The sequence below is a fragment of the Montipora foliosa genome, chromosome 13 (assembly GCF_036669935.1).
Source record: "Montipora foliosa isolate CH-2021 chromosome 13, ASM3666993v2, whole genome shotgun sequence".
Taxonomy (NCBI): domain Eukaryota; kingdom Metazoa; phylum Cnidaria; class Anthozoa; order Scleractinia; family Acroporidae; genus Montipora; species Montipora foliosa.
This window is the reverse complement of record NC_090881.1, coordinates 8737999-8750498: the sequence shown is the minus strand read 5'-3', so window position 1 is coordinate 8750498 and position 12500 is coordinate 8737999. Positions and strand designations below refer to the sequence as shown.

General features: G+C 39.4%; 1 protein-coding gene across 1 annotated transcript in view; it reads left to right on the top strand.

Moving 5' to 3' along the window:
* Positions 1-7916, top strand: part of LOC137983026 (thrombospondin-type laminin G domain and EAR repeat-containing protein-like) — a 12920-nt gene extending 5004 nt beyond the window's left edge. Inside the window, exons 3-5 of the mRNA XM_068830187.1 lie at positions 1-110; positions 3808-3930; positions 5543-7916. The exon at positions 1-110 is cut by the window's left edge and continues 5 nt beyond it. Of these exons, the coding sequence (XP_068686288.1) occupies positions 1-110; positions 3808-3930; positions 5543-6576 (1267 nt within the window). The 3' untranslated portion in view covers positions 6577-7916. The remainder of the gene's footprint in view (positions 111-3807; positions 3931-5542) is intronic.
* The last annotated feature ends 4584 nt before the right edge of the window (positions 7917-12500 follow it).

The following is a 12500-nucleotide window of genomic DNA, read 5'->3' as shown; positions in this document are numbered from 1 at the left end:
TTGCTGTATTAATCCATGTGTCAACAATGGAAAGTGTTTTATGGGATATACTGACAAGAAATATGTCTGCAAGTGTTCATCCGGCTACACAGGAGAAAACTGCGAAAAAGGTAAAGGAAATATCATAAATAATGAGTAAAATAAATGTGTCAAAAAATTTGTCCAGCTGTGGAAAATATTTCATTTAAGTGCAATAATAACCGTGACCCCAGTAAACTGTCACCAATCTTAGTATAGGGTATTCTTTGCACTGACTTACTAAGGTCTATAATCATCTTTTGGTACTTAAAACTGCACAAATATTGCTGGACACTTTAACTGCACATCCAAGAACGACTTTTCTGGCAACAGTGTCATGCTCAGGTGGAGCAACTTTGATGCTAGCTATAGGAAATCGTATAATTCAATTGTATGATTTGCTCCCGTAGTTACTAAAACAAGGAATGAGCTACAATGAGCTACAATGACCTACTTCAATGACTTGCATGTCATTGTAGGTCACTGTAGGTCATTGTAGCTCAGAATCACTCAGAGATGCATCATGTTTATAGGATTTCCCGCACATGCTCTGACTTTATCCTGCACTACCCCCTGATCCTCAAGGACATATCAACTATCAACCCAAGAAAGGCAACAGGTCCCGATCGAGTCTCTCCTAGAGACCTCAAATTATGTGGAGAATCATCCGTTATCAGAAGGTCTCCTACTATTACTATTATATATACTATTATTTATTATCTATGGACAAACAAATAAACAGCATATGTCAGTCTGCTTTCTACCACCTACGTAACATTGCTCAAATCAGTAAACATCTCTCTTTCCGTCACCGTGACACTTTCATCCACGTATTTGAAACATCTAAGATTGACCAATATAATATACTACTCTCAGGTCTTAGGCAGAATCAAATCCGAAAACCCCAGTATGTCCAGAATTCAGCAGCCCGACTTCTAACAAGCTCATGTAAACACGAGCATATTACAGCTGTGCTAAGAGATCTGCATTGGTTACCCGTTCATGAACGTATTCGTTTTAAACTTTTACTGATGACCTTTAAATGTCTTAATCAACTAGCGCCATCCTAGCTAAGTTACCTTTTAATTCACTTTCGACCATTAAGGACATTGCGTTCATCTGATAAAGAATTACTAGTACAACCCAGCTGCCATCTTCAAACTTATGGTGAGGGAGCTTTCTCTTTATTACTCCAAAACTGTGGATTACCCTCCCATTGACTATAAAACGTTGCAAATCAGTAGAATTGTTTAAGTCCACTCTTAAGACATACCGTTTTAAAAATACTTTGAATTGTAAGAGTCATTAAGTATTACGTTTTCTCAGTCTTTTTTTAAATTACTTAGTTTTTCCTTATCCTTCATTGTTTTAAATCGCTGTTGGTTCAGCAGCGAAACAGCGCTATATAAGAATATTATTATTATTATTATTATTATTATTATTATTATTATTATTTAAATTTAGCCTTGAACAGTCAAGGATACCTTCCTCGTGGAAGATATCACGAATGCGCACTGTTTTTAAGAAAGGCGACTCTACAGATAAAAGCAACTATAGACCACTTCAAATGCTAGCCTAAGCATTCCAAGCAAAATATTGGAGGCAACTGTATGCCGAAATATCGATAGCTTTACCGATGAATGCGGCCTTTGCAATGAAAATCATTGGGGCTTTGTCAAAGAAAAATCTACTAAAGGGCTGCTGACATACTTGACAGAGTGGTGGAAAATTGCGCTCGATAATGGAAATGTAGATGGTGTCGCGTTTATTGATTTTAAAAGAGCATTTGACTGTGTCTCGCACTCAATACTCGATCTAAAGCTTCCGGCCTTGGACATGAGTGGCTCTGACCTTGAGTAGATAAGAGACTACCTTAAAGACCGCACGCAATTTGCCATTGTTAACGGATGCAAACCGGAACTTAATGCTGTGAACTGCGGGATCCCACAAGGATCTCTCCTGGGCCCAAGGTCATTCTCTTTCTACGTCAACGACCTACCAGATAAGATTAAGGAAAGCCGGGGAAATAGATATGTATGCAGATCATATCACACTCTTTTACATAGGTTCCTCAGTTGATGCAGTGTGCGATGGCCTAAATCCTATACTGGGTGATGTACACAACTGGTGTAGAAACAATAAGTTAACTATTCATAGCGGGAAACCAAAAGTCATGGTAATCAACAGAAACAATCTTATTGGCCCTCTGAAATTTTTCACTTGGTAACAAGACCCTAAGTTATGTTAACACAAGTACCTGCCTAAGGGTAGTCATCGATTCTAAACTATCAAGGCAGCCTCAGATTACAACCGTCTGTAAGACCTTGAGTCAAAAAGTTAAATATCTAAAACGGTTGAGGGTACTACCCAAGAAGGTCCTGGAAGCCATTTATTTTCGGAGCATTGTCCCTAGTGCCACATATGGCATACTGGTCTGGGGAACCTGCTCCCCCGCTTCGCTACATAATGTCGAACGGATCCACTTAATAAAGATCTGCAAAAATTATATACGGCCTTGCTGATGTTAACTTGGAGACTTTAAAATACATTCGCTGGCAGCCTTTACTGAACGTTTACAAACTTAGGTTAACATTACTTATGTATTCAGTTTATTATGATTTAGCACCAAATCTATCTGTGATCTATTCTATAAAACTGAGCCGCGACACTCCCATCTAAGAGGAGCAGAAGGATTTAATGTACCAAAGTACAATTACTCTATAGGAAGAACATCTTTATCCTATAGAGGGCCTATTGTTTGGAATATCCTACCAGAGCCATATAAACTCACAGGCAGCTATGCAAGCTTTAAACAAAAGATAAAAAAAAAGACCCGGCTTTACTAGGTAAAGTAAGCTTCGATAAAGAATCATGTTTGAGCACAAACAAGAACGAGGTTTTTTACTACTTTTGATTTCACTTTATTTCCTACTTATTTTAATTGTATCCATACGCAATAGACTTACTCAGCCTTTTATGTAATTATTTGTGGACAAGCTTTATTTGTATTCTATACTTTGTATATTTAATGTTGCAATTAGATAGGCAGGTCCACAACAGCCATTGGCTGACTTTTATCAACCTGCGTTAACAAATAAAGCTATGTATATATGTATATATGTATGTATGTATGTCATTGTATGTCATTGTATGTCATTGTAGGCCATTGTAGGCCATTGTAAGCCATTGTAGGTCATTGTATGTCATTGTATGACATCGTATGTCATCGTAGGCCATTGTATGTCATTGTATGTCATTACAAAACTCTCATTGTAGCTCATTGGAGGCCATTGTAGGTCATAGTAGGTCATTGTAGCCCATTGTAGGCCATTGTAGGCCATTGTAGGTCATTGTAGGTCATTCCTTGTTTTAGTAACTACGATTTGCTACCACCTACTAAAATACACTCTGGTGATCACTCTTCTCGGGCTGTCAGCAATCTGCCTCGAGAAAAACACAGAAATCAGTGACTTAAAGATTTGACATACCAAAAATTACCGACTGCAGAGAGAAGCCAGGATTTACTGGTGATGGAAGATCATGTTCAAGTACAATTTATTCTATCTTCCGTATTCACATCGGTGTCATCTCTAGTTTGTTTAAAACTCTGGGTCTTAGGTTCGTCAGAAGCACCAACCACCATATCATATTTCTCATTTGTGGTGTCCATTTTGACCTTTAATAGAGGTTCGAGGTACGAGGTTCTTATTTTGTCATTCAGTACATAAATTCAAGTCACCTTTGATCTCGGTAGTCCGTGACCTGTCAGTTTCTTTTCCTACTATTCAGATATCGATGAATGCAGCAACAACATCCATGATTGCAATGAAAATGCAGCCTGTGTTAATATTGCCGGACACTTTCACTGCATATGTAAGCCAGGTTTCACTGGTGATGGACAGTCATGTTCAGGTAGAGCAAGGGACGGATTTAGATAATGTGTATTGAAAAGCAAACCATGTGCGAATCCGAGTCAGCTTCGTTTTCAAAGGGAGTCCACATGGAAAGTCTTGAAAATCAGATATGAGAAAAAAAGAACTAATTACCATCACCAAAAATTCGCTTTTGGACTCGTTTTAAAACCGAAGGTGACTTGAACTCGTAACGTGCTCCGTCGTCAATGGGCATGATTTTTGTAGTTTATGTTTTAAAATTCTTTTTGAAAAAACTTATTTAACTGACCAATGAAAATTGAAACCTCAAATAACTTAACAGTTGATTGGCTTTGTAGATCGAGGCTTCACACTTTTTAATGTCAGAAAGACCTATCGAATGAAAGCTTCAAGAAAACGACAATATAACCTACAAGTTTATATTTCTATAATAAGACGAATCGAATATAATCGGTAAAGCGTCGGCGCCCTTCAAAAAGATCTATGGATTCCTGATGGAATGAAAACTTTACGCCTGCTCTAGCAACCGTCAGGGTAGGGAAAAAGGGCCTCGTTCTGGCTGCACTAAAATAACAAAATTAAATGTTGCTTACTTGTAAGTTGAACCTTGATTTGGGTTCTTTAGGTCATTTGTCGCGAGAGAGAGGGCCCCGTGACAAAGAGCACATACCAGGAAACATCTGTCTTTCAAAACAGCGAGCACTTTATCATGGGGTGAGAAAGCAACCCTAAGGCGGGAACATGACCTTTTTGCTCCCGAACAATGACTCACAGAACCCAAAACAAACTTCCACTTGCAAGCTAACATCACTTTAGTTTGAAAATCTGATTCTAAATGGTCGCTAAGGAGTCTTGTGAGATTTTAAAGCAGTGTGAGAGCGAACTCAAGTGACAACAACAATGGAAGTCAACTTGAAACCAAACGCTGACAAAACAAGCTGGTCAAACTTTCAAAGTTACTGCACCATAGATTGATACCAGTCTATTACCTTAGACAAGTTATACCATATAGTCTAAAGCACCGGTACCAGGCTCCAGTTGTTCAAAAGGTGGAAGTCACTGTCCACTGGGTAGCGCAATTGACAAATTGCAACTGCTGATGTGGATAATGATGTATTTTGAAGTTTTAATGCCAACAGGATCCAAGGTAATTTAAAGATATCTTCTCTCTGAACCATCAATACACAATGATGGCCTAATTTTCGTCATCTCTTAGAACAAAATTAGTTCTCTTCCGATAATTCTGCAGCTCCTTAGCATTACCGTGAAATATTACTGTTTGGAGCAGAGCAATCAATAAAAGTTAAATGCTTTACCCGGTTTACAATTTTCATCACTGAGACGGGCTCACACGAGTTTTACTCCTTATTCAAGGAACCTTGATAATCTTACCATTTTCAGGTGAATTTAAAAAGGAGGCACTTCCTCGTCAGTTATTTATATAAAGACCACGAGTGGTAGCACGGCCGCGGTTCGAGCCCACGACTTTCGCACTAAGGTCTTGGCTGATGCAATCTCCATTGCAACCAGTTTTGTTCTTGTTGACGATTTTATAAAGAACAGACACTTAGCCGAACGTATTATTACGACGGTATGTTTGGTGATCGTTGAGTCATTTCTCTTTTACTTAGATTGTACCAGAAGCTCTCATCGCTTCGAAAAATGCCAAGATCTGCCAACAAAAGGAGCTGTAGATGTCGAACATTTCACCATTGGTGGTAGTGTGTTTCTTGCCTTTGCTAACCACATAGGAAACACAGAAGGTTACAAGGTGGACTCTTACATCTACAAGCTAAACGAGTCAGCTGGAAACTTTATCCTTTACCAGACCATAGACACCACAGGAGCAAGGAGAATTGAACATCATGTGATCGCTGATAACCATTACCTTGCTGTTGCTAATTTCCGGGACGCATTTAACGATCATTTGAACTCTACCATTTATCAATGGAATGGACACGAGTTCGTGACATTTCAGAACATTGAAACGTTTAAAGCGACCAGTTTAACCTTCTTCAAAATATCAACTGACTTGTTCCTCGCAGTCACACAAAATAAAGGCGGCTTTTCCTACATCTACAAATGGAAAGACAACCTGTTTCAAGAGTTTCAACGGGTGGAAACTAAAAGCGCGTGGGCAACCACAGTTTTGACAATAAACAACGAAACATTCATCGTTGTTGCCAACAGGGGCACCCCCGAACAGGGGTATTCTGCCCATTCCTCCTTGATGAAGTGGACAGGGAAAGAATTTACAAAAATGCAATCCCTTCAGACGTATGGCGCTACTGATGTAAAGTCTTTTTACATAAACAATGAAGCATTTCTTGTCTTTGCCAACCGCGAAAATGGTTCAAGTGGCAACATTGATTCTTTCATTTACAAGTGGAACGGCAGCGAGTTCGTTCTCTTTCAGAGCATTCCAACAAAGGGAGCCGCTGCTTGGCAACCGTTTGTTATGTGTGGTCAAATGTTTCTATGTGTGGCCAATCTCAATGGTAAATCGATTGTTTATCGTTACTCGGAATCAGGGTTTGTCAGATATCGAGAACTTCCAATCTCTAAAGCACATGGTCTCACGTCATATGAGTACAAAGGTAACAAATACCTGGCGGTGACAAAATGGGACTTAAACACTAACAGCACTCTGTATAAGTGGGCATAATTTTCTTGCTGAAGATAAAATAAACGCTTCAAACAATTTCTTATAACAGTGAGACCGGGAAAACCGTGAACACCTAAAATATGTCAGGAATGCTTATTGTTTTTAAGCCAATCATGTTTGAGGACTTTACGCGCCAAAACCGCAAACTGAATAACCGTTATTAGTAAATTTTCAACCTCAGTTAATGCATTTCTCTTGCTCTGATTGGTTCACTCAATCTCGGCTATCAGCTCATATACCTTAGTTTGACCTTATATCTCAATTGATTGCGCTAAGCGTTGCTAACCTAATTTTTTTTGCCGGGAAGCGAAATTTCTCTCTAAATAAAGCCAAAAAAATATTTTTGCGGAAAGTTTGGATCAATTCCGACGTTTAGAAGTACGAGAAAGGCAAAAGATGTTTTAGTGATGAGACTGCGTCTATCTGACCACAAGGTATTATACAACATCGCATCGTCATCAAGTTTTTTCGATTTAGCTCGGATTTTCTCGCTTTTTTCGCTCGTATTTCGTACTTCCAAACTTTTGGAGTTTAAGGAATTTAATAAAACAATTATTCCATTCGCGCTTGTTGGGTATGAGACTGGTTATAGCCAACTCAGCGCGACCACCTCATATCCAACGCGCGCGCGCTCATGGAATAATTGTTAATAATACAGGTATTTGCAACGGTTCCACATTTTGAAAGCAGCAATTGCTTCGGAGCGCAATCACTGGCGAGCAGCGAGTGGCTTTCGGACGCGTGATTGGACAGAAATAACATTCCTGACATCTTTCAGGTGCTCACGGGTTTTCCGGTCGCACTGTAACCTCAATGCTTTTGTTAACTTAGAAATCCGTAGTTTACAAAAACCACTATAAAAGTAGGTCCGCAATGCGAACGTGTGTCAACTTGCTTGGTTGCAATTAGCACGCGTACACTATTTCACTCACTAAAATGTGCCTTTCGATTCTCCACAATTTATTCATTTAACGTGGATAATTCTCTCCTTTAGCTACCCTGTAAAGTACTGTTGTTGTCTTCATAAACTGGTACAGATGTTTGTTAAGGGGGTACTAGAAAGGCGTATCATTTGCCAAGCAATACCACATACAAACAATCAAAACCAAAGCCTAATTTAGTATTTTATGGGCAGCATATTAAATAGGAATTTTTAGCTAGCATAGGGTCGAGAAGTGGACGACGCGTCAAAATATCTAGTTGCAACATATCTAGTTGAAATAGTGTTAGAAGTAATGAACATGTGCAACGTGATCTGGAAAAATATCTGGAGTACACATTGCATAAATTTTGTTTTGGTTGAGCGCTTTCTGAGATAATCACAGGCGCCCGAAGCTGAAAATACGTGGTGTATGTGACAGTTTGTGTATATAGAGAATTGTATGGGAAAATCACCGATCGTAAAAAAATTGTGTAAATAACTATCTCATTTGAAATAAAGTTTTCCTACCTCAAATGTGTGACCATCTTGTCTCTTTTGGCGAGTTTCGAGCCATTCTGACGCCGTTTAGTGAAATCATCCGGAAGGCTGTTGCTGAAATAATGGGAAGGCCGGTGACTCCATCCATCGCTGGCCAGACCTCACTCCACAAATCGTTTTCTCCTCAACAGGAAAAGTCCCGAATCGCAATAAAAACAACAGTTCCATAAAGCCCAATAAATTTCATTCCAAATACGTGTGTTTCGGCGGCCGAAAGACTCGTGGCGAACGAAAACTTTGCCTTAAAAAATTCACCTCTTCGGCTTTCCTGATAGGCTTGTGACTGGGTAGTCAACAACGGAAACTCGCAAGATGGTTTCAGCCTCAACTCTGATTGGTCCATTTGAATTTGACCGCGCGCTGGCAACACGACCGTTGTTGACTTGTGACTGGGCAGTCAACAACGGTCGTGTTGCCAGCGCGCGGTCAAATTCAAATGGACCAATCAGAGTTGAGGCTGAAACCATCTTGCGAGTTTCCGTTGTTGACTACCCGGTCACAAGCCTATCAGGAAAGCCGAAGAGGTGAATTTTAAGGCAAAGTTTTCGTTCACCACGAGTCTTTCGGCCGCCGAAACACACGTATTTGGAATGAAATTTATTGGGCTTTATGGAACTGTTGTTTTTATTGCGATTCGGGACTTTTCCTGTTGAGGAGAAAACGATTTGTGGAGTGAGGTCTGGCCAGCGATGAATGGAGTCACCGGCCTTCCCATTATTTCAGCAACAGCCTTCCGGATGACTTCACTAAACGGCGTCAGAATGGCTCGAAACTCGCCAAAAGAGACAAGTTGGTCACACATTTGAGGTAGGAAAACTTTATTTCAAATGAGATAGTTATTTACACAATTTTTTTACGATCGGTGATTTTCCCATACAATTCTCTATATACACAAACTGTCACATACACCACGTATTTTTAGCTTGGGGTGCCTGTGAGATAATTTGATATTTTATAAAACATCAAAGTGGTAACGACGAGATGAAGAAAAAGACAACTATATTTTAAGAAAGCAGCATCATATAATAGTTGTTATAAAGAGTTTCATAATACTAAAAGGAACTTTTGGTAAATCTATGTAGTAACTATCTTTCAAATTCTGAGCCACATATGACAACAATAACAATAAAGAAAATTCATAACGAAGTGGGCTGTTTACAGTAGTGGTGTGGGATAAATGGCGTACCTTTCTGTGGACCCTCAGAAAACAGGTTGGCGCGTTTTGCCTACCATGGGACGTCCGAGAAAGCAGGATGGGGTGTTTTACCTACAATGTTTGAAAAAAGAGGGCGAAGAGAGGGTGGGATGACATCATCGAATAGGGATGGGATGACGTCACAGAGTCCCAGACCACTCACGGTTCAAGCGAAAAAAAAAAAAAAGATTTTTTACGAATGAAACGGTTTAATAAGAACAAAAAAATACTATGTACAAAGAGAACGTGTGAGGCGACCTAGTGCTCGCCTCGTCCCAGTTTACGATCTTTTACGATACATTCCAAACTGCTGTCTTCTTGCCTCGTCCGCCTTTTGGTACAGGACACGTAAAGTGGAGGGTTTTGAGGCCTCCAGGAGCCGTCGGGAACGATCGTACTTGATATAACTCGTGTCTCGTTTGAGTCCCGTCTGTCCACGCACCCATTGAACGAAATGGTACCACTCCACTTTTGTGCTGAATATTGGTGAAAGCACTGACCAGAATTTCAAATAAATACCGAACAACTTTCATTTTACTTGTGAAAGACAAATTGAAATCTGTAATGAGTAATATGAATGGATTCTAATACTGAAGAGCAAAGTGATCCTGAAATTACATACATCCAAACCGCCAGGCAGAAGTTGAAAATTATGCAGTCACCACCGCAACCAGCACGGCACCATCAAAAGAAAGTGGAGAAGCTAAGAACCAATGAGAAGACATTGACTCAATATCCTGTTAAAGTCCGTCCCCAGGTTTTTTCACATTTTCCATGCCTTGTCTGACCGCACCATGCTGTCTTGGCCATATTCCACATTCCACTCTACTTCCAAACCAATAAGGCATGTATGGTTTTATCAACAGAGTTGATAATGTAAATTGGCCACCGTACAGAGATTCTAAAAGCTGACGTTTGGAGCGTTAGCCCTTCGTCAGAGCGAATCGAGGGATTATGGGTTACGTGTAGTTTTTATAGTAGAGTAGTAGCTACGCTATTGGTGGTAACATGGCAACGTGAAAAATAGGAATATATTAGTTAAATGAAAAGCGTTCGTTAATACCGTGAGGATTAAGGGTGCCGATTTGAAAGATGAATTTTTGTTGCAGATTCTTGCGGCTTTCCGTCGTACCTAGATGTAGGGAAAGGCCGCAGATAGCCATGTGTTTTTTGGAGTGGTTAGGCAGATTAAAATGGCGAGCGACTGGCTTAGATGCATCCTTGCCATTCTTCTCAACATCGCGAAGGTGTTCGCGGAATCGGTCACCTAGTCGTCAACCTGTCTCACCAATGTATAATTTATTGCATAACGTACAGGTCATGCAATAAATAACATTTGCGGAGGTACATGTGAAACGATCGGTGATCTTAACAGATCGCTTAGGTCCCGATATCTTGCTAGTGTTAACAATGAAAAGACAAGTTTTTCATCGTGAGCGCGCGCATTTGAAAGTGCCGGGTTGCTCGTTAGTTTTGAGCGCGCTTCTAGCCAAAAAGTTGCCTACGTTTTTGTCGCGTTTGAATGAAATAAGTGGAGGTTGCGAAAAGATTCTACCAGTCTCGGGATCATTTTAGAGTAATTTAAAATTACTAAGAATGATGCTTTTGACTGCGTGATTATGAGGATGGAAAGTGAGGGTGAATGGAACTCTGTCATTCTTATCTTTTTGTGACGTTTGTAGTGATGACTGTCGATCAAATTGTTGGGCGCGATGATTGCCCGCTTTGACCACAGAGACAGGATAGCCACGTTTTTCGAAGAACTGGCACATCTCCTCTGATTTGCTGGAAAAATCGGAGTCATCACTACATAGACGTCGAAGTCTAAGAAATTTGGCAAATGGTAAGGCATCTGACCGGTGACCAGGAGACACGGGTTCGATTCCCGGCTGAACGCATTTTCACTCTTCCTTTGTTGTATCGATTTTTGTTCTCATCATACACTACTAATTAATATTTGTCAGAAATCACTGTGAATCGCCTTCAAACTTACACAATTAAATATATATATAGTTAAGTGTACGTAAGGAAAAGCGACGAAGTTTAATACGACGTTTCGGCCGTTCGGCCTTTTTCAGGTTAAAAGTTAAAAGCTAAAAAACTATTTACAATGAGTGCAATCACAAAAACAACGGCTTATATATACAGAGCAGAAATAATGAAATTAAGGAAACGTTACATAACAAAGGTGACATGGATTTGATAATCAATGACAAATTAAGAACCATAACAAAGGTCTAAGCTACAAGGTGACATAGATTAACAATCAAAAACAAATAAAGAGCTATAGGTGAAATATCGATAAAAATGCATCATATTGGGAAAATGTCAACTCACAACTACTCAATTGTAGTAATTAATGCGGTGTTTCGATCTAGAATCCCGCCTTTTATTGAGACCATGAGGATTAAGGTTAAATAATTGTGCAGTCCAATAGGCCTCCCTAGTGCGTAACAATTGTTCAAGATGTAAAGAATTTTAAAAAGACCTAATTTGTTCGATAATGATGAAATTGATTTGTGAAATTTCATGTTCAGAGTTATTAAAGTGGATAGCCAATTCACAAGTTCTTTTGTTCTTCAGCATGTTCGACTTGTGGTTACGAAATCTTACTTTAAATTCAGTCGAGGTGGAGCCCACATATTGCAGGTTGCATTTGGCACAAGTGGCCAAATAAATAACATTTTGCGATGAACAAGAAAGTTTTTGTTGAATGGGATACTGACGACCAGTAGCAGAACTTTGAAATTTTGAAGCTTGAATAAATAATGTTTACAGAGATCGCATTTCTTATTGCATTTTGAACAACCCCCATTTTCTTCTCTTTGATTTCTACAAGAGGTTACCTGAAATTTGAATGGCGCTAACAAATCCTTAAGATTTTTAGTTCTACGATAAGTGGGAAAATTTGACTTGCACGGAAAAATTTCTTTGACTTCTGGTGAAGATTGCAATAGATGAAAGTGATTTTTAATAACCTTTTTGGATATCTGGCAAAATTGTATTGTAGTCAAGCACCAGTGGAAAAACTTTCTTATCTGGTTTGACCTTTTTGCTCAAAAGTTCAGATCTTGATATACTGAGAGCTTTGTCGAACTGTTTATCGACAAGCCCCGCCGGATAATTTTGAGGTTTCAAATATCCTTTGTATTCCTTACACCTATTTTGTAGAAAGTCGTTGGTAGAACAATTGTGTTTGATTCTTAAAGCTACCCCAAAGGGGACTGCTCTTTTGCAATGTGAGGGATG